This window comes from Arvicola amphibius, chromosome 13 (genome assembly GCF_903992535.2).
Source record: "Arvicola amphibius chromosome 13, mArvAmp1.2, whole genome shotgun sequence".
Lineage (NCBI taxonomy): Eukaryota > Metazoa > Chordata > Mammalia > Rodentia > Cricetidae > Arvicola > Arvicola amphibius.
The window spans coordinates 19,809,561-19,829,485 of NC_052059.1; the positions used below are offsets into that span (position 1 = coordinate 19,809,561).

Genomic DNA, 19,925 nt, shown 5'->3' on the forward strand with positions numbered 1-19,925 from the left:
ATTTAATCTTCTGAAGAACCTAAACACAGACAAAGAAATGGCACCAACATTGACATCTTCTTCTTACCAACATTTAAAAAAAGCTCCAGGAGAGGTTGCTGTAAATCTCAGCAGCTGCCCAAAAGAGGAAGGTAGAGACAGGCAAGAGCAAAAGCTGTGGCATTTGACTTATGCTAGCATGGAAGTCAGCCAAGTGTTGGACAAGCAGCCTCATTGTCTGGAGAAAACCTTTAAAGAAACCAGGAGGGATACTCCGCTACCGGAGAAGGTACACTAAGGTTTTGGGCAGTATCTGAAAGGAAAAGACAGGAGACCAAAGAGAAAGGAAAAGTTCTCAGTGACTCAGAAACAACCTACAAACAAATAAGAATTACATAAGTAAGGCCTCTGTAAAAGATACAGAGATGCCAAGGGCATAGTTTTGTTATAAGGAAATACACTGCTTGAGTGTATTTCTTTTGTTTTTGTTTTATTTTTTTTTTTTCGCAAATCCAAGTAGGTTGCTCTTTTGGTTTGCAAGTTACACAACAGATGAGAAGAAACATGAAAAAAGGGCCCCAGGAGTCACCTAGCTGAAATTCTTTACCTTCAGTCCAAAGATACTAAATGATATATCCAAGCTCATTCAGCTAGGACCGATCAACCTATGTCCACATACGTCACAGCCTGCCATCTTGTCCACCTTCAGACAGAACAGCATCTATAAAAAGAGCAGGAACAGATTAAGATGTCACAGCCTGACCTCCTCTAATACGATGGCTACGTGAGGTCCAGTAGTTTCAGGTCATTGAGTGTAGACACACCTCAGAGCATCCTGAACTTATCTCTGTATGCAGCATTGCTTGGTCATCCATGTTACTAATTGTAGCCTGAATCATCAAGAAAATGTCAACCTATGTCCTTTACCTCTTAGATAAAATAGAGTAGGACTATTTTCATTCAGATTATTCTCATCCTACTTTAAATTTGCAATGAAAAGAACAAACTGTTCACCCACTCAGGAAACCCAACTCTAAAATTGTCTAAAAATACTATTCAAAAGTGTGACCTTCTGATTAAGGCAAAGATGTCCTTTGTGGCCAGATTACTGTTTCATCAAAATCACAAGACTTAGCTGCTTGGTGCAGAGAATAAAATACCTTAAAAATTGCTTTTCTGTGTCATGTGCTTTGCTTATGAAGCTCATGGCCAAGGTTTTTCCATATTAGAAAGCTGACTGTCTGGAAGAAGAGCTGATTGGGGCTGGGAAGAATGCTTGGTAAAATGTTTACTGTGCAAACATGGTGACCTGAGTTGATGTCAGCATCCAGGCAAATTTCTCACACAGTGGGGTGCATTTTTACTTCTACTGATGTGGAGAGGAGATGAGAGGACCCCTTGGGCTGGTCCAGCCTGTTCAGGTAAATCGGTGAAAGATACCTGTCCTAAAACGCCAGGATGAAGAGCAGTTGAGGAAGACTTTCAGTGTCCGTGTCTGCCTACCAAAACACACTCACCAAAAACAAAACAAAAAGCCCAAAGCAGAAACTACGTCTTGGAGCATGGTCTCTAAAGTGCCCATTCCACACAGCCAACCCCTGGCCCTCTGGCTTCAAATACTGCCATGCATTGTTTTTACTTTTCGATCACATTCTGCAGTCCAGTCTGGATCCTTTTCTTTAGCATCTCTATGGCTCTCTTCATTGGCTCCAACTCAGTTTCTCAGTTTGAATAACTGGGGGCAGTTATTGTAACCTGGCATTCTTGATTCAGCTGCTTCTACTCTCACACAAGCCTGTCATCATCTCTTCCTTTGGCCGATGCTAGGAACACTATTTCAAAAAATGCATTTAATTATATCCCCACACAATATTAAATATGTGCTCACAGGGGAAACAAGAAAGCAGGTTTTAGATACCATTTCATAGCAAAGGAACTGAACATATTAATTTTTCTTCAAATTTTTCCAATAGTTTTGATCACTTTGTCATTGTTAGTTGTAAAATTTACAGGTAAGCATGCATAATATTTTAATAGGTGCCACCATTTCCTTTGTCTTATGATGGGAACACTTAAGTGGCTGAAATTAGTTATAATTTTTCATTTTCCTCCTTCATGTGTATTGTGTGCATGGATGCTTGTATGTGTGGTTGCATATGCATATGAGTATGTATGCTTGTACATGTGTTTACACATGTATATAAATATATACATGCAGGTACATGTATATGTGTATGTACCTGCATGTGGGGGCAACAGGTGGATGTCTGATATTTTCCTCAATTACTTTAAACTTTAATTTCCGTGGATCTAGTCTCTTGATGAACTTGGAATTCCAAATTTGGGTAGTCTAGCTGGCCAGATTGCCATGGGTATCTCTTGTCTCTATTTCTCAAATGCGAGGATTAAAGGTGGGCACCAAGCCAATCCAACTTTTGTGTAAGTTCTGGGGATCTAAATTCCTGTCTCCATACTTGTGTAGCAAGCACATTGTCCCCAGGGCCATCTCTTCAGCCCGTACAAGCTTTATTTTCATGGAACAATCAGTTAGATACAATTGGAGTAAGTGCATTGCACACGATGAACAAATATTCAGTGGCATTTATGGTTAATGCTCAAGCAAGTTGCCGGGCGCATACAGCCAAGGTCATCAGCTTGCAGAGTAGGGCGAGAGATGTCTGGGTTACTTTCCCTGGCGGAGGGTGAAGGATTTCAGGGGATCAGGGCAGTCTAAGGAATTGACTACCTTTTGTGTCAGTGAGTGAAAATTGTATTTTGGCTTAGTCTTTTTTCCACATGAGCGGCAGGAGGTCACGGAGGTCAAGATGGCATTCAAGCTGCGCTCAAAAGGAGAGGCCGCTCCCCTTTTCTCACAATCTCCCCGGCAAACAGATTCTGTGACCTCTGTGGACTGTGCATTTCAGAGCCTCGCTATGACACTTGGAAGGAGTGCCTCCTCAATCCTCTTTCTAATCCTTCTTCTTTCAGATGGTTTCTTTGAAAAAAAAAAATAACTTTTTATTCACTTGTGGTATTATTTTGTCGAAGTAATACATGTTCATTATATACTCGTTAGAGACATATGAGGCAAGAAAAACAAGGCTGCTTCCATACAGGATGAAATTTAACTATTTATCTGCTATCTGTATCCATATTTTCATATTTAAAAATATAGAGAATATAACAGATTTTTGTACAAAATATGTGGTATTTTGGAAATTGACACCTGCCTATCTAAACTAGCCATTGTTGTATGTTAGTGGGCACATTTCTGTCATTTGAAGTGAGCATTTGTGACATTTTAACTACATGGGCTCATGATGATTTAATTAATTATTATTCTGTTTGGGGACCTGTAGGTTGCTTCCCATATTTACTAACGACGAACAGTGGGAAAATAAATACGATTCTGCTCATCCTTGCTTTTCATCTAGGATCAGTTCCAAGAGTTGAATTCTCCAGGACAAAAGGCATATATATTTTCATGGTTTTTGATGGATTCTGCCAAACTGCCTGCGTCAACAACTCCACTAACTTAGCAGGAGGGTAGCTTGCTCTAACTACGCTGTAGCCATGGAACGGCTCAGAGAGGTAGCACGTTGGCGTGAGATCATCATTCTCTAGCTTAAAAGTCTGCTGGAACGGTGGGTTAATAACCTCCTATGATATCCCACTCACCCCAGGCCTTTTATGAGAATTGAAAATTTGAAGATGTTTACTTTTGAATAGAAGCAGTGCAAAATGAAATAGGAGTTCCAGAGGAGTATGCAACCGGATGAGACTCTCTGTGTTTCCTGCCTTGAGGGTGGTCGGCCTCCACATTGTTCTTGTGTGGACTGTCCACAGTGTGAGGGTCACCAAGGGCCACAGGGACAGAGTACAAGTTCTCTGGGTAGGGAACAGTCGATCACTTGTTTTACCTAGGCATGTAGTGATGTTATCAGAGGATAGAATTCTTACCTATTTTAGATAGAGAAATGAGATTAATCTACTTTCTATGGAAAGATGAAGAAATAGGCCACCAAAAATAGGGAATACTTTTAACATAAAACATCTTAACTGAAACACAAATACCTTTTCCTAAAGTCATTGATCTTATGTAAGTATTTGACAGAATTGCTGGCTGAGGAAAATGTACTTTTACTAGTGGCAGTGTGTATCTATTAAAATATGTAACACTTAAAATATGGAATCAATATGGTATCTTGATCCACAGCACAGTGTATGTGTATGTGTGTGCATGCGTGCATGCATGTGGGATCCAGAAGCCAGTCCCAAGAAATGATGTTGCCCACATCCAGAATGGATCTTCTCAGTTCAGTGAGCCTAATCAAGATAATCTCTCCCAGCCATGGTCAGCAGGCTTCCCCAGTCTTGATGACCCCACACCGTTGTGCCCAGAGGCTTGTGTCCTATGTGATTGTGTCCTAGATCCTGTCAACTTGGCAAACAATATTATCCATCACAGTTGGGAAGCTTTTACAATCCTGTCTTGGATTTTGGCTTGTTTCATATGCTTTGCTAAGTTCATGGCAACATTATCATATCAGAATATCCTAGGTGTGCCCTTATAACTTACCTTGATCCCACACTGTGATGTCCACAACATGTAGGGGCACTCACCAACCCAAAGATGTCTTAAGTTTCTCAGTGTTTCTGAAATCTATGGTAACTTTTGTATACTCCCTGCCTTCTATCTTGGCTATAAGTCTGAGGAATTCCCTGGTGCATGAACTTGCTTTTTGATATTTAAATTTGGAGACATGATCTTTTAAAGATATTATGTTCATCTATTTGTTTTCTTTTTGTATATCTGTGTGTGAGTGCACATACACCATGGCACATGTGAAGAGGTCAGGGATCAGGTTTTAGAAATCAGTTCTCTTTTTTACCATCTTTGTTTCTGAGATCAAACTCAGGTTTTCAGGCTTGATGGTAGGTTCCTTTCCTGAGAACCATCTCCTGTACCTGATGCAGATGATTTAAGTCAGATGCAGAAAAGAACCAGGCACACAAGACTGATCTGCATCTTCTAACACAACGTACATCATCACATTGTTATTACCCACCATTCTCACAGAAGATCCTGAACAATATTCAGTTAAATTGTAGACATTCATCACAGTGTCTTTTAAAGAACCAGTGAGAGCTGTCCATGTTTGCTGTTGTCATTGTCAAACTAGGCACTGGAGTTGACCTTCTAGCCTTTTCCAAGTTGTCCCTCATAATCTCATCGGGATGAGTTTGTTCCCATTTGTCATCAAGCAGTGGGATTTTTTCCCCCAATTATTTTCTTTGTTCACATTTATGAACTCATGAGAAGATGTGAGCTTCTGTTCCTTATTTTAGAATAAATTGCTGGTGTAAGTATAAATAGAATGTTTCGTTAAGAGACTGGAGGTAGCTGCACGTTAATGATTCTGCTTTTTGACAAATTATTTTTTATTTATTAAGTGTTGTCCAACTAAACACTTAAAACAACATAAAGGTATTGATTGATATTCTCAGTGATATGCAAGTTCTAACCTACCAGAAGTTCTTTTTTTTATTCATTAAAAAAAATGGAGCCAAGCATGATAGTACACCTGTAATTCTGTAATCTCTGAACCCTGGCCCTTGTGTGGATGAAGCTGACTGCAGAAGTTCAAAGCTAGTTTGACTACCTATTTCTACCTCCTGCCATCACGAAACAAGGAATTATTTTGCTCATCACTTGTTAGCTTAAAAGATAATTGATAACCAGAGCAGGATACAGACTCATTGGCAAAGCACTTGCTGGGCAAGCAGGGGGCCCATTCTCAATCCCCAAAGCAGACAGAAAGCTAAGCATTGTAGTGAGCACTGAGTACCCCAGAATTCCTGTAGTGGGCGGCAGATAGGTGGTGGAGACAGGGAAAATCTGAGCAAGTTCAAGTTTGCCTGGCATAGGCTGCAGCGAAAAGGAGACTGTCACAAACAAGATGAAGCCAAAAACAAGAACCTGGGGTTCTCCTCTGGCCTCCACATATGTATACTCCATTGCACATATGTATCCACAGTGAGCATGAACATACATACACACAAACCTATATACACATATCACGCACACACAAAGATTGAAATTTTTCAATAGATAGACAGATATTCCCCAAACAAATTTAAACCTCATTCTGTTCTTTAAAAGTTGTAAATCGTCATACTCAGAATAATCCTTAAATATTTACATTGTCAATTTGGAAATTGGAAACACAAAAGTAAGATGAATTGAGAGAGATTTCTGGAACTCAGAATCCGGTTTTTGTTTCCTGTTTTTTGTTTTGTTTTGTTTTTTATCCACCAGATATTTTCTCGGGATACAAAATTCAGGCTATCACTACTACCCACTCCACCTTTATATTTCTATGCTTCTGCTATCCCACAGTGTAAAGAGAACTTCTCTATGTTTTTAATTTGCATTTAGTCTTATATTTAATGAATTTAGTGCACCAAGTTGCAATTTCCTTTATTTTAGAAGAGCATGTATTGAATAAAAAATAATTTCTCATTTCTTTTAATACTCAAATTATTGACCAAGTATTTCTATAGCTCTTGCAAGAGGTTTAAAATTAGTGTAGAGTAATATAATTTCATTTGGTTTTCTTTTTTATTGTTTTTATTGAGCTTTACATTTTTCTCTGCTTCCCTCCCTTTCTCCCCTTAACCTCTCTGCCCTCCCCTGTGACCCCATGCTCAAAATTTACTCGGAAGTTTTGTCTTTTTCTCCTTCCTATGTAGATCCATATATGCCTGTCTTAGGGTGCTCTTTGTTGTCTAAGTTCTCTGGGGTTGTGGCTGGGTTGTAGTCTGGTTTTTTTTTTTTTTGCCTTATGTCTAAAATCACTTATGAATGAGTATATACTATATTTGTCTTTCTGTCTAGGTTACCTCACTCAATGTTTTTTCTAGATCTATCCATTTGCCTGCAAATTTCAGCATGTCATTATTTTTATCCGCTGTGCAGTACTCCAATGCTGTACCACATTTTCTCTATCCATTCTTTAGTTGAGGGGCATCTAGGTTGCTTCCAGGTTCTGGCTACTACAAATAGTGCTTCTATGAACATAGTCAACTAATCCTTGTGATATGATTGAACTTTTTATGGGTATATACCCAGAAGTGGTATTGCTGGGTCTTGAGGTAGACTGTTTTCTAATTTTCTGAGAAAATTAGATTTCCAAAGAGGCTGTACAAGTTTGCACTCCCACCAGCAATAGATAAATATAACACAAAACATTTAAATGGTATGAAATAGTATGTGAGGGGTCTACTTAGAACTCTGTGGCCATAATCTACTACTTTGATTAGTTTTGTAGACTTGGCAGTAGTGCTTATTTTTAGGAAGTAGTACTCTCCCATTTTATTTCAGTTTGAGTACAGTAAGAACCAAAACACTGAGATTTCTATCTAGTTTTTAAATTATACTTTGGGGGAATCACTGTTCAGAATGTATTCTTTTAAATTCTTTCCAATGAAACATCAAATTAAGTTTACAAGAGAGGATCGTTTTAAATTAATAAGCTGTTTTCAGAGATACACAGCAAAATAGAGCAGACTTTGCGATGCCCATCCGCCTGCCTGCTCCCCACAACTGCAGTTCTCCTCAGTGTCACAAGTGAACTGTGTTTGTGTGCTGCATTGTGAGGACCGATGACCCCGGACGGGTGCATCATCAGCATGCCGAGTCTGTGGCTTGTGTCAGGTGTTATTCTTCATGTACATTTCAAGGGAGATATGAGTTTTGATACAAGGCTGCCCTCAGGTCCCCTGTGTTCTGTCTGTTGTCCACCCCTCCCTGTTAACCCCTGGAGCCCAGGGGTGGTCTCATCATCTTCATGGTTTTAGTTTTTTGCAACAAGTTGTACAGTCATCATCACTCAGTGTACAGCCATTTCAGCGTGCTCCCTTTCACTCCATGACAGTGATGGAGGGTCCTCCATGTCCTTTCAGGCCTTGATATCTTTAAAGACTTATCTATCTGTCTGTCTGTCTGCCTGCCTATCATCTATCTCTATCTATCTATCTATCTATCTATCTATCTATCTATCTATCTATCTATCTATCTATCTATCTATCTATCTATCTATCTATCATCTATCTATCTCTATCTATCTATCTATCTATCTATCTATCTATCTATCTATCTATCTATCTATCTATCTATCTATCTATCTATCTATCTATCTCTATCTCTCTATCTCTCTATCTCTCTCTCTATCATCTATCTATCATCTATCTATCTATCTATCTATCTATCATCTATCTATCTATCTATCTATCTATCTATCTATCTATCTATCTATCTAGTGTGTGTGCATGTGCATGTTCATGTGTTTGTGTCTTTGTGTGTGTGTGTGTGTGTGTGTGTGCATGCACATGTCACTGTCAGACGACAACTGACTGATATTATTTCTCTCCTTCCACCATGTGGATACTTGGGATAGAGCTCAAATTGTTAAGACTTGGCTACAATTGCCATTATCCCTTGGGTCCTCTCACTAACCAACTTGATATCTTTGTAGGGCAGAGTGTATTCTTCTGGCTGGAAGTGTCACAGTCTGTCTACTTGTGGATGGAAGGCAGTCTCGGTTGCTTTCCAGTTCTGATTTGGTCAGTTATGGGCAACATAATGCAAATGTTATTTGGGTGATTACAAAGAGTGTGATAGCAGAATTCGCTGACCATATTGCTGAGTTTTGTATGAAGCAGCTACACTATCTTCAAAGTGTGTTCATTCCTACCTGTACCAAATCCAAACACCTTTCCTGCTTGTGTGCATGAGGTGGTGGTTATCAGTATGATGGCTTTAGATTTTGACCAGTCTCCTAAGTGTTTCTTTTTATTTTAATTTTATTTTTCTAGCCATGTGAGGAGAGTAAGCCTTTTTATTTACATGCTCACTTGCTATATGTGTTATCTTGAGTAAGATATCTGTTCAGGTTTTTTGCCCTTAAATACCCTTGACAAAATTCCTTTTCTTAAACCTGAACACTTACCTTATAAAATATGCCAATCTCAATGTACAAATGTGTGGAATCCCCGATGCCTTAGTCTCTATGGATCTTCTAACTGAGTAATGTCTGCAAATTGAACAATGACATTCTGATTTTCCTGCCTAGGTAGGAGAGGGAGAGAACCCTGGTTCCCAAAGATGTCTCTGCTCTGTGTCCCTCCCATCATTGTAATTCTAGGGCCATGTGACCTTGTGTTGATAAATGGAAGAAGAGGAGTTGATTTTTCATTTTATTCCCCCCTCATTTTCTCCTCGTTTTTGTTAGGAGCTGTGAACTCTAAGCATCACGTATGCCACAAGTCCCATAGATGTTTTAGTTCTTCCAAACTGATCATTGGTGAGGACATAGTATTTTTCTCAGTAACTCTAGAAATTTTCTCAGATAGAGTTTTCTATATATAACCTGAGAAATTGGCTTTATGATGAAAGACCCAGGGTAATGAAACTTTTGTACAAAAGCCAAGACTCTAATTATAATCATTATCAGAAAGTGTCATTTTAAAAAAATCTGACAGATGTCAATCATATATAAATATATGATATATCAATGTGTATATATATATCCCCAGAAAATGGCAAAGATTGATTTTTTATACTAATGAAATATTTGAAATACAGTCATTGACTAGTCTGTAGTAGAGAGAAATATATTTGGCCCTTGCTTTCTTGTCTGGCAGAATGGTAAATACTTTAGTGTAAGTATCTACAGAATCTTCTAGTACATGAAAAGCTTATGTCAGGCCCAGATTAGACATCATTGCACCTACCTCTGCATCACCATAATAACTGAAACCATTCATGGAGAGTCAACTTGAAGAAGTCTAGTGGATTCAATGCGTCAGTTTTAAGTGTAATGCAGACAGTTAAGCGCCTGGATCTTCCCCTGCAGGGGTTTTAGACTTGTCTTCCTTAAATTTTAATAGTAACGTGTGTACCTGCCAGGGAATGTTTGTGACATTGCTCATTCTGCCTAAGGAATGAAAGTGATTCTCCTATACTTCCTGAGCATCAACCTGTTGGGAAATTGGATTTCTAATCTCCTCATTTGTTTTTCCTTTAATAAAAAAAAAAAAACCTCCTTAACTTTTTTATACATCAAATTAATCACACATTTCTTTTAATTACACAGATAATAAATACAGTTTGAATAAACCACAACAAAAATAAAGTGAGAAAATATGTCAAAACAAAGCTATCAGTCCACATCTGCCGGCTTCACTCTTTGTTTTTTCAGACAGTTTCTCAGTAGCTTTGGAGCCTGTCCTGGAACTCACTCTAGTAGACCAAGCTGGCCTTGAACTCACAGAGATCCACCTGCCTCTGCCCTCTGGGGACCTGGATTCATGTCTGCTCCACTTTTGAGCATGTCATTTAAGTGAACTCCCATTTCTTTTCTCCTCCTCTTCCACAGAAGCATGGCTCTAGACATCATAGGAACAAGGTAAAATCTTTTTGTGCAAGATGAAGACTTTCCAGAGCTTCTTTATGACCATTCCTGCTCTTGTCTAAGCTTCTGTTACTTACATTACTTCAGGTGTGCATGCGGTGGAACACTGATCTGACCTAGGGTTTTTGACAGGGGCTGGAGGACAGAAATGATAGCAGGCCCCATCACTAATAAAGGTTCTTTTTGTCTACATCCTTGCTAGCCTTTTGTTGATACTAAATTATATTTATTCTTCACAAATAGAGAGAATTCTGTAGCTGCAGGATTTCCCCTATGCTTTTCCCACCTGAGAGCAATGGATTTATCATCTCAGATAGATAAGACGACTTTCCTACCCTTGTGTCGCAACCCCTGCGGCATCGCATATCAGCTGTTTGCGTTATGATTCATAGCAGTAGAAAAGCTGCAGTTATGAAGAAGCAATGAATTCATTTTATGGTTGGGAATCAGCACACCATGAGGAACTCTATTAAAGGGTCGCAGCAGAATTAGTTGATCTTATGGTTTTAATTTATGGTTTCTTTCATTGGTTTAATAAGTATTGGCTGAGAACTTATTGAGTGTTAGATATTTTAAAGTCTAGTATAAAGATATGTTATGACCACCAGCACACGTTTCTCTGTTACTTTCGATTCTGAATCTTGTGTATGAGCAATGAAAGCACCTGTCAGGTATGGATGCTGTGGTGCCATAAGAAGAATCGCAAGCCCTGGAGACAGAAGGCATCTTTAACATTTAAGCTGAGCAAAGTGATGGGAAGTGGTGAGTACAATCCTGCTGCAGGTTGTAGAAGATGACCAGTGTACCGCACTGCATGAGTGTCTGCAACGCTGTCACTGCAGATCAGTCCTTCCTGCTGCACCTCAGTTCTGAGTATTGTGAGGTGTTTAGACCGGTCACCTCGGTAGTCATATGACTTCTGGCCGCAATAACTATGCATTGGGGTACTATGTCATCGGTTGTACTTGGCGTGTAGAAATCACCTAAGGCACATTCTTATTAAGTTCACTTAGATTTCTGCAGGAGTCAACTAACAAATTTTGTGGCACTTTTTGCATTAATTGATAAGATTCACTCAAAAGAAATAAGTTGTATACACTGTGTATGAGTATATATATATATATATATATATATATATATATATATATATATATATATGTGAACAGTATAAAATATAATCGTGATGAACTTATAATATCACAGTGTTGATTACAATGGAAGTTGCACCACAACACCAATATTGGTGGTGGTATAATTTTATTTACCTCTTGGGAATCAATGGAACTATCGATCCATACAACTACATCTTCAGTGCGATCATAGCAAGACATGTTTGACAGCAACTTCAAATTGTCAGAGCTTATTACATATTTAATATCTAAAGTCAGCTGACATCCTATGTTTCTTATGCACTGAATAAATTTGTGAGTGTTTTTGCAGAGAAATATTGCAAGTTCTGTCTGATCACGACGTACCGCATCACCTCCCCCAGCACCTCCCTGATGGTTGAAGACGCTGGGACTCTCAGGGCTTCTACGTCTATTGAGTGGGGTTAGAATCCTGCGTGTGGAGGTTAACAGGCTTCATGTGAGTGTGTGCTGTGATGTATCTGCCCTAATTATCAATTACTGCACCAATGGAAAGAACTTGGCTGCGGAGGCATTGTTCCCCCAGCTGTTCACATTGCGGCTCAGGGTGTCTTTTATGGCTGAGGCTGGGCATGCTCCTGGGAAAGCAAAGTGGGAACTGTTCCCAGAAACAACTTCACTAAAAAATAATAATAAACCGTGGCTACTTTTTCACTTACATGAAGCTAAATTTTACTTGAATATTTGTAGAATTTCAAGATCAACAATGAAAAAAAATGTGAAAATATAGTGATTTAAATGTGCTACACGAACCATGGTCCCAGTCATGAAAACTCACCAGATTTTAACTTCAAAACTCTGGCTAGCCTGCGTTTCTTAAACTCATGAGTTTATCCCAGCTAGTGGGACAGTAGTTAGGGTATACCAGCTGTAAATTGGTCCAGAGAACTAGAAGGGACATTAGCCCCTAATCAGATTCTAACAGTTCATTAAACCTCCCTTTCCTGCAGCTCCCTGTTCCCTCCTGGCCTGACCCAGGCTTCCTCTTGCCTCCTCATCTTTGGCAAGACCTGCTCCAGGGTAGGAAGCAGTGTCTGCTCATCTCTCACTGTCTACCAACCCAGCGGCCTTGGGAGGCTTTGTGAAGGGAGATTCCCAGAGCTCCCAGGAGAAGCTGGCTGAGAGGTGGAGAGATGCCTAGCTGCAGAGAGACTTCCCCCAGAGCCGCTGTAGCAAACAGGGGACAAGTGACAAGTCTGAGAATGCTGCCTCACTTGTGTGTTAACAACCTCAGGCCTTGGAGAAGAGATTTTTTTTTTTTTTGATTTTTCGAGACAGGGTTTCCCTGTAGTTTCTAGAGCCTGTCCTGGACCTAGCTCTTGTAGACCAGGCTGGTCTTGAACTCACAGAGATCCGCCTGCCTCTGCCTCCCGAGTGCTGGGATTAAAGGCGTGCGCCACCACCGCCCGGCTTGGAGAAGAGATTTTAAGTCTGGAGGAAGTTAATTGAGTTCACCAGTATTTTGATTTGCATAAGTGACATTGAAGGGAAACTAAAGTCAGTGACCGACTCCACAAAAGTGCACAAAGGAGAAGTAAAAGTTTTACCAGAGCAATGAGGAGAACACTGAAGATAAGCTTTCTTTGGGTAATAGAAAATAAATACATTCAGCCGGGCGGTGGTGGCGCACGCCTATAATCCCAGCACTCGGGAGGCAGAGGCAGGCGGATCTCTGAGTTCGAGGCCAGCCTGGTCTACAAGAGCTAGTTCCAGGACAGGCTCTAGAAACTACAGGGAAACCCTGTCTCGAAAAAAAAGCAAAAAAAAAAAAAAAAAAAAAAAACCAGAACTGAAGTCAGGAGTGCTTCACGAACCGTGCTGTGGCAGTTGCTAATAAAATAGCCAACAGGGATTTGTTGGAGATTCTGTTGAACTGTTTTTGTGAAAATCAGCTGCCTGAAAAGTACTAACATCAAACTCTGAAAATTATACTAACCTTTGTCACCCCTTAGACAAATATATATATATATATATATAATGAACACTCACAGAACTTTTGCCATAATAGCCAACTAACAAATTTTGTGGTACATTTTCCACTAATTGATAATATTCACCCATAAGAAACAAGTTATACATACATGTGAGACAACTTTTTTTATATTCGTATAATCCACATTTATACATGTCCATCTATAATGCTTTTATTACCCGCACACCCGCACACATATGGATGCCCACTTTGTATGATCTCTTTAGTGTCCTGTCACCTCTGTAAGGCCATTGAGCACAATGACTACTCTGAAGCCACAGGTTCAGTCACATCGGCTTCTGGGTTTAGCCAGTGTGTCAAGTTGAAGTTGGCAGATTTGAAATGTATTTTATAATGCATCTTATCTGGGCCCTGCGTGTGTGACTATATGATTGCCTTTGTAGATGGCTGATTCGGAATATGCCTAGAGCAGAGAGAATTCGTAAAATATAAACTTGATTTCATCTTCTCATCAACACTGAAGAATCTGTGGAGCTACCGTTTCAATGTGGCTTTCCTTTCAGAGGTAGTAAACTGTGCAGAACATCTATGAGAATGATAACAAAATGTTTCCTATTGGTGACTTTGAGCTATTCACTTTTAAATTAAGACCTGGCTGTTTTAAAATAGTTCCTTGGGTGCCGATATGTAGAGATTTTCATTTTCTCAGAACTGGCATGGGCTAAAAATTAAGCAAATCTAGGATTGTATTACTTTGTCTTTAGATTATTCAGACTTCAAGAGTATAAAGATTATTTTTATCTGCATTTTTTCATTTATGGGTGCCTGTATACAATGCAGCCAACAGAACTAAAGACGAGAGAAAGAAGCTTGCCTTGTATTTCCTCCCACTATTGAGAAGGAGCTATAAATTTTCCAGCCCCATATAAATTAATGTAATGTTTCCACACTGCAGTTTATTACAGCCTGACCTCCAACCCAGAGGTCAGAGAGTCACATTGATTCAGTCAATGTCCTGGTCATTATTTCAAATGGAAGTTCACATAGGGGGATAATTGGTTATGCTGATATTCACATTTAATTATGTTTCCTTCTTACAGAATTAGGTTAGCCGTACCGAAGGCATGGCAATGAAGGAAGACTACCTGCCAATGTCCTCTTCTGGTCCTTCAGAACTGAATCTTCCACTCTCTTCTCTTCTCAGAATCTCCACACCCGTGAGAACAGAATGCTAATGCTTGATGGGATGCCGGCCGTCAGAGTCAAAACAGAGCTTTTGGAATCTGAACAAGGGGTAAGCAGAGATCTCCATAGATGCCCCCCACCTCCCCATGCCTGGTCCATTCACTTCCAGAGCAGCTTTCTCTCTCTTTCCCTCGCCTAAGAAATTGATTCTTACCCTCGTGCAACCTTAGACGTCAGCCTCCCCTTTGGAGGGGACAATGTTCTGAAACTTGCTGACCTTAGGAGACACCTATTGACTGAGTTAAAATTGCTGTCGGAAAGCTACTGAGACCAAAGTAAGGAGAAAATGTTTAAAATGAGATGGGAATAGAATTCCTCCATGTGAAATTCTAATTTAGGCAATGACTGAGAACAGGCACAGGAACATTATTATTGGTTAAAGGGATGGTTTTTTTTTGTATTTGTATCTAGCTCTCCACCCCATTGTTATAATTTTACTAATCCTAGGAGATGGTTGGTAAAATTGGGACAGTTATTGTGAAAAGTACCCAAAAGCAAAAGGAACTTGATTTAACAAAACATAGCTAAACTCATGAACAAACGTAGGGATACAATAACAGTGTCTAGGAGCACAGATTTCGTGTGACGGTACATAGGTTATTACTGATAACATTTAAAGCTGCACTAATCAAAAACACAAATCCAATATAACAATTACAGTGGTGTCCGACCATGGTATTTAAAGAAGAAATCACTCTTTCCCTGTGTACACACTGGCTACATACCTTATAACATTGAAACCACGTAAGCAGCACAAAAAGCTAACCAAAGAACATAATCCGCCTTAGTAAAGTCTGTCCTAATATAAGAAATCAATACTAAACATCAGTAATTTTGTAATTGAGGGATCCAAAGGAATTTTTAATGTAAATTAGCATCCCAGAAAGATAGGATAGAAATCAGTGTGAGTAAGTCCATCTGGGATCCCCCTCGGTCTTAATGTCTTCATGTTTCATTGTCCTTGTAATGGCTGCAGAGGCTATGCACCTGCAGTAGCCCCTGAGTTCTGTTCACTTACTTCCACCTTCCTTTGCATTTCCTGGCCATCTGTGGCATCACAGCGTTATTTCTCCTTCCCAGCGCAAGCCTGTGTTTGAAATGGGTCTCTATTCCGGCAGAGGGTGGCACTTCATCTTTATATCTGGCATTGAGTCTTTTAAGTCTGAAAGGAAATGTGTAATGTTCAACCCTTACAACCCCCGGTCTCTACGCTGGAATCAGGACTTCTCGATGCTGAGAGAGTAGAGCATCATGAAAGGAAAAGAAGACACAGTCGCAGTGCTCGTAGGCAAGCATTCATGTGCTCATCTGTGCTTTCCACTCAGGCTCATTAGGCCAGCCTTCCTGAAGGTCCAACCCGTGCCGTCAGCTCTAACCTTGATGAGCTAACCTAACAGCAGGAAGGTGTTGCCCTGTTTCTTTAGCAGTCTGCCGTCTTTAATTCATTTCATAAAACCTCAACTCTTGTCACGAGCCTAGTGAAATTCATCTCTGTGTGATCCCTCCGTATCATCATGTAGGTAAGAGAGTCTTTTCTTGCCGATAGGGGAGAAGAGGGAGAACGGCAGTCTGTATTTCCCGGCGTCTCTTTTATCTCATCAAACTTTCTGCAACATGAACGGCAATAAATCTATTGAAACCGTACATGTAAGAGAAAGCAAAAACCTACAGAAACTCGTAATCCATGGTGTGGACCAGGGGTCATTGTCACCAGCCCAATAATCTATAACAATATCCAGGGACCTCAATCTACTTTTTGGTCATTTTTCACTTTCAAGGTAAGCTTTGCGTGAAAGACTCCGGGTTTTCAGGAAAGAAGGCCTGTATCCACAGAGTTTTATAGTGAGGAGCAATTGCACGTCACATGATTTATAGAAAGTTCTGTTTGCCCTTAAATATGGACAGAAAAAAAAACTTGTGGGTTCCTTTAAAATCAGTTTTCTCTTTGTGAGTGGAGCTGATGTTGCTCCCCTAACACTAATTTAGACTGCACATGGTGGAGGGAAAGAAACATCGCTTTTCTTTAGCTCTGTATGTATTTCTGAGTTATACGGATGGCATAATCCTCTTTTCTTCTTCTGGAGAAAGTCTCAAGAGAAACGGCCAATAGTGTTTAGTGACATGATTTTGACTGCAATGCAATACTTTGTAGTACTTTAAATCTCCTCAGAAATAGATAAAATCAGCTGGGTGGTGGTGGCGCACACCTTTAATCCCAGCACTCAGGAGGCAAAGGCAAGCAGATCTCAGTGAATTCAAGGCCAGCCTGGTCTACAGAGTGAGCTCCAGTCAAGGCTACAGAGAGAAAACTTGTATCAAGACCAAACAAACAAACAACAACAACAAAAAAGAGAAATGAAATGTAAAATTTTAATGATTTTCATTTTAGGACACTTTAATGTATTTTTCACCAGCTATTATGGTGTAAATTGTATGTATACTGTATGACTTCTGAATCCCATACATGTAAAGGGAGATTGCTCTTCATTTCCAGCTGCCCAGACCCGAATAATCATGCAGAAACTATATTAATTACAACATTGTTTGGCCAATAGCTTAGGCATATTCCTAGCTAGCTCTTACATCTTAAATTAACTCATTTCTATTAATTTGTGTGTTACCAAGATGCTGTGACCTACCAGTAAGGTTCCAGTGTCTGTCTCCTTCAGCATCTACATGATGTCTCTTTGACTCTACCTACTCTCTATATATATCTCTGTTTGGATTTCCCATCCGATTTATTCTGTTAAACCATTGGCCAAAACAGCTTTATTCATTAACCCATAAACAGAAAACATATACAGAAAGACATTCCACATCACAGACATATTTCTAGAGAGAGTTAGATTTTTGAGGATTTCCTAAATTTTCTTGATTAAAAGTCAGCTGACATTTAGTCATAAAATATAAACATGTTTGAGAAATTTAAGTGAAGGACTACTTGCCCATGTGGTTGTGGGGTCTTGAAAATGTCAACATTTGTTAGTTACTGAGAACAAACACTGAGGAAATTCTTCTATATGGTAGCAATGGATAAGGAAGCCTAAAGTCAGCACCTTCATCAAATCTGGCACATGGCCTCTAATTTTCTGTTCATGATTTTGACTTCCCTTGCTAATATATTCCTTTGTTCCTCTCTCTGACTGGATTTCCAGAGCTTGGTCTGGTGCTTGGTTGTGGATCTCTGCATCTGGCTCCATCAATTCCTGGATAAAGGTCCTATAATAATAGTTAAGGTAGTCACCCATCTGATTACAGAGGAAGGCCAGTTGGACCAAGGTCATGGGAACTCAGGAATTCTAGACCAGCAGCTGTAGAGCCTCCAAAGGACCCATCTTAGGCCCTCTGCATGTGTAACTTGGTCTAGCTGAGGGGCCCTGCAAGTAGGACCAGGATCTATTGTTGGGGCATGAACTAGCTTGTCAGAGCCCATCCCCTATGTTGGGATGCTGTTCTCAGTCTCAATGCAGCAGGCTTGGTCCTGCCTCAACTTAATGGGCCAGGCTTCGTTGACTCCCCATGAGAACTTTTTCCCTTTGGGAGAAGTGGGTAGGGAATTGGTGAGGGGGTAGAAGAGGTAGGCAGGAGGAGGGGTGGGAGGGAGAACTCTGGTTGGAATGTAAAATGAAATTTAAAAAAATCATTTAAAAAAGATACACATATCGGTTTTAAGTCTTTTAAGGAAGAAAATGGATTTCGTTTCATTTTGTTTTTCTCTAGGCAACATGTTAGAGACTCGGCATACACATTCTGCTTCATGTACCGTGCCTGGCTGTCTCATTTCTCTCCTGTTCTTGTAAACAGTCCCTCAGGTGTTCTCCTGCTGTTCGCTGGTCCCTGCCTGTCTCCCATCCCTCCTGGGACTTGGTGAGCACATTTCAAGGGCCTAAAGGAAGATGTGGTGGATAACTGGTCTGGGGGAGACAGAGTGTGATTGGCAGGCCTAGTGCCTGGCTGGATAAGCACCTGAGATCATCACCTGACTCACCTTCGCGTCTTTGGGTCCTCCTTCCACAGACAAGCAGTTTCATGGGTGTTTGACATTCGAAATGCTTTTTCTCTCCCCTTGGCCTTTTCAGATCTCAGAATATCAAGTAACAAAACCGACTATGGTTAAGTGTTTCCCCTGGGAAGTTCTGTCTGCCATTCACTTAAAGAATTATATGTGTAGGTTTTGATTGTGTTTTGGGGTCAGAATGGAAGCTCCTAGAGGGCAGGGGCTATTTCTCCTCTTTCCTTTTCATATCTCTTATTGGTTCCCAGTGCATAACATGTGCTCAATTAATATGTGATTTATCCACTGCCTATCTATATATGTTATATATCTATCGTCAGTCAACGGTTTGCTAGCCTTCTTTGTCTACTTCATATGGTATCGTGAACATTATCATGGAATTACAAATATTGGACACTCATATTCTCAGAAGCAGCCGAGGTCTTTGTCTTGTAGCCATGTGAACTGAATCGGAGTAGCCACCATAGGCACCAGCTCCCTCTGTTCCGAGTTCCCAGGCTTATCCTTTCAGTGATATTGACGATCAGCCCATTGTCCTGTGATGCCAGCTTCCCTCAAGCTTGCCCTGAGACAGGACATGCTGCTGAGTAGTCTGTGGTAAGGGAATGTGCTCTTCTGATGAACCTCAGGGGTACAGCCAGGAATGAGGGAATGACTTCGCCCGTCTGTGACCTTGGTGTGCACACCCCACTGTTAGGAGAGCATTAGAGAAGCTCTCAGCCTTTGGATGTTCTAACATGTTATTAAGCAAAGGAGGACAGCAGGCAGAGAGTTCTAGAACTACCACACTAGAGGGAAGGCTGAGTGCAGAGAGAGGGACTGCCTCAAAGACATAAAATGTGACTTTATTCCTGGCCTCGCAGTTTACCAGCCTGAGTGACTTTAAGCGGTTCCTTCTCATCTCTGGGCTTGTCTGTCCTCATCTGTGTAGTTGGGGTGCTGCAGGGGGGAGATCCCGCTTCCCAGGCTTCCTCTGATATCCTATGATCTGAGAAGGTCAAGGGGTAAGGGGAAAACATTTCTGATGGGGGATTTAACTGCCGTACTCCAAACGGAGCTACTTGTGTGTGGAAGCCAAAGACAGACATTAAAGCGAGTCCTGTGTGAGTCCCGACGCCGAGTCCCCCAGG

At 40.4% G+C, this 19,925-nt stretch overlaps 1 protein-coding gene across 1 annotated transcript in view; it reads left to right on the top strand.

The window, feature by feature from the left end:
* Klf12 (Kruppel like factor 12) overlaps positions 1-19,925 on the top strand; it is a 247,326-nt gene that overhangs the window by 2,987 nt on the left and 224,414 nt on the right. The window contains exon 2 of the mRNA XM_042054071.1: positions 14,740-14,829. Coding sequence (XP_041910005.1) covers positions 14,764-14,829 — 66 coding nt within the window. The 5' untranslated portion in view covers positions 14,740-14,763. The remainder of the gene's footprint in view (positions 1-14,739; positions 14,830-19,925) is intronic.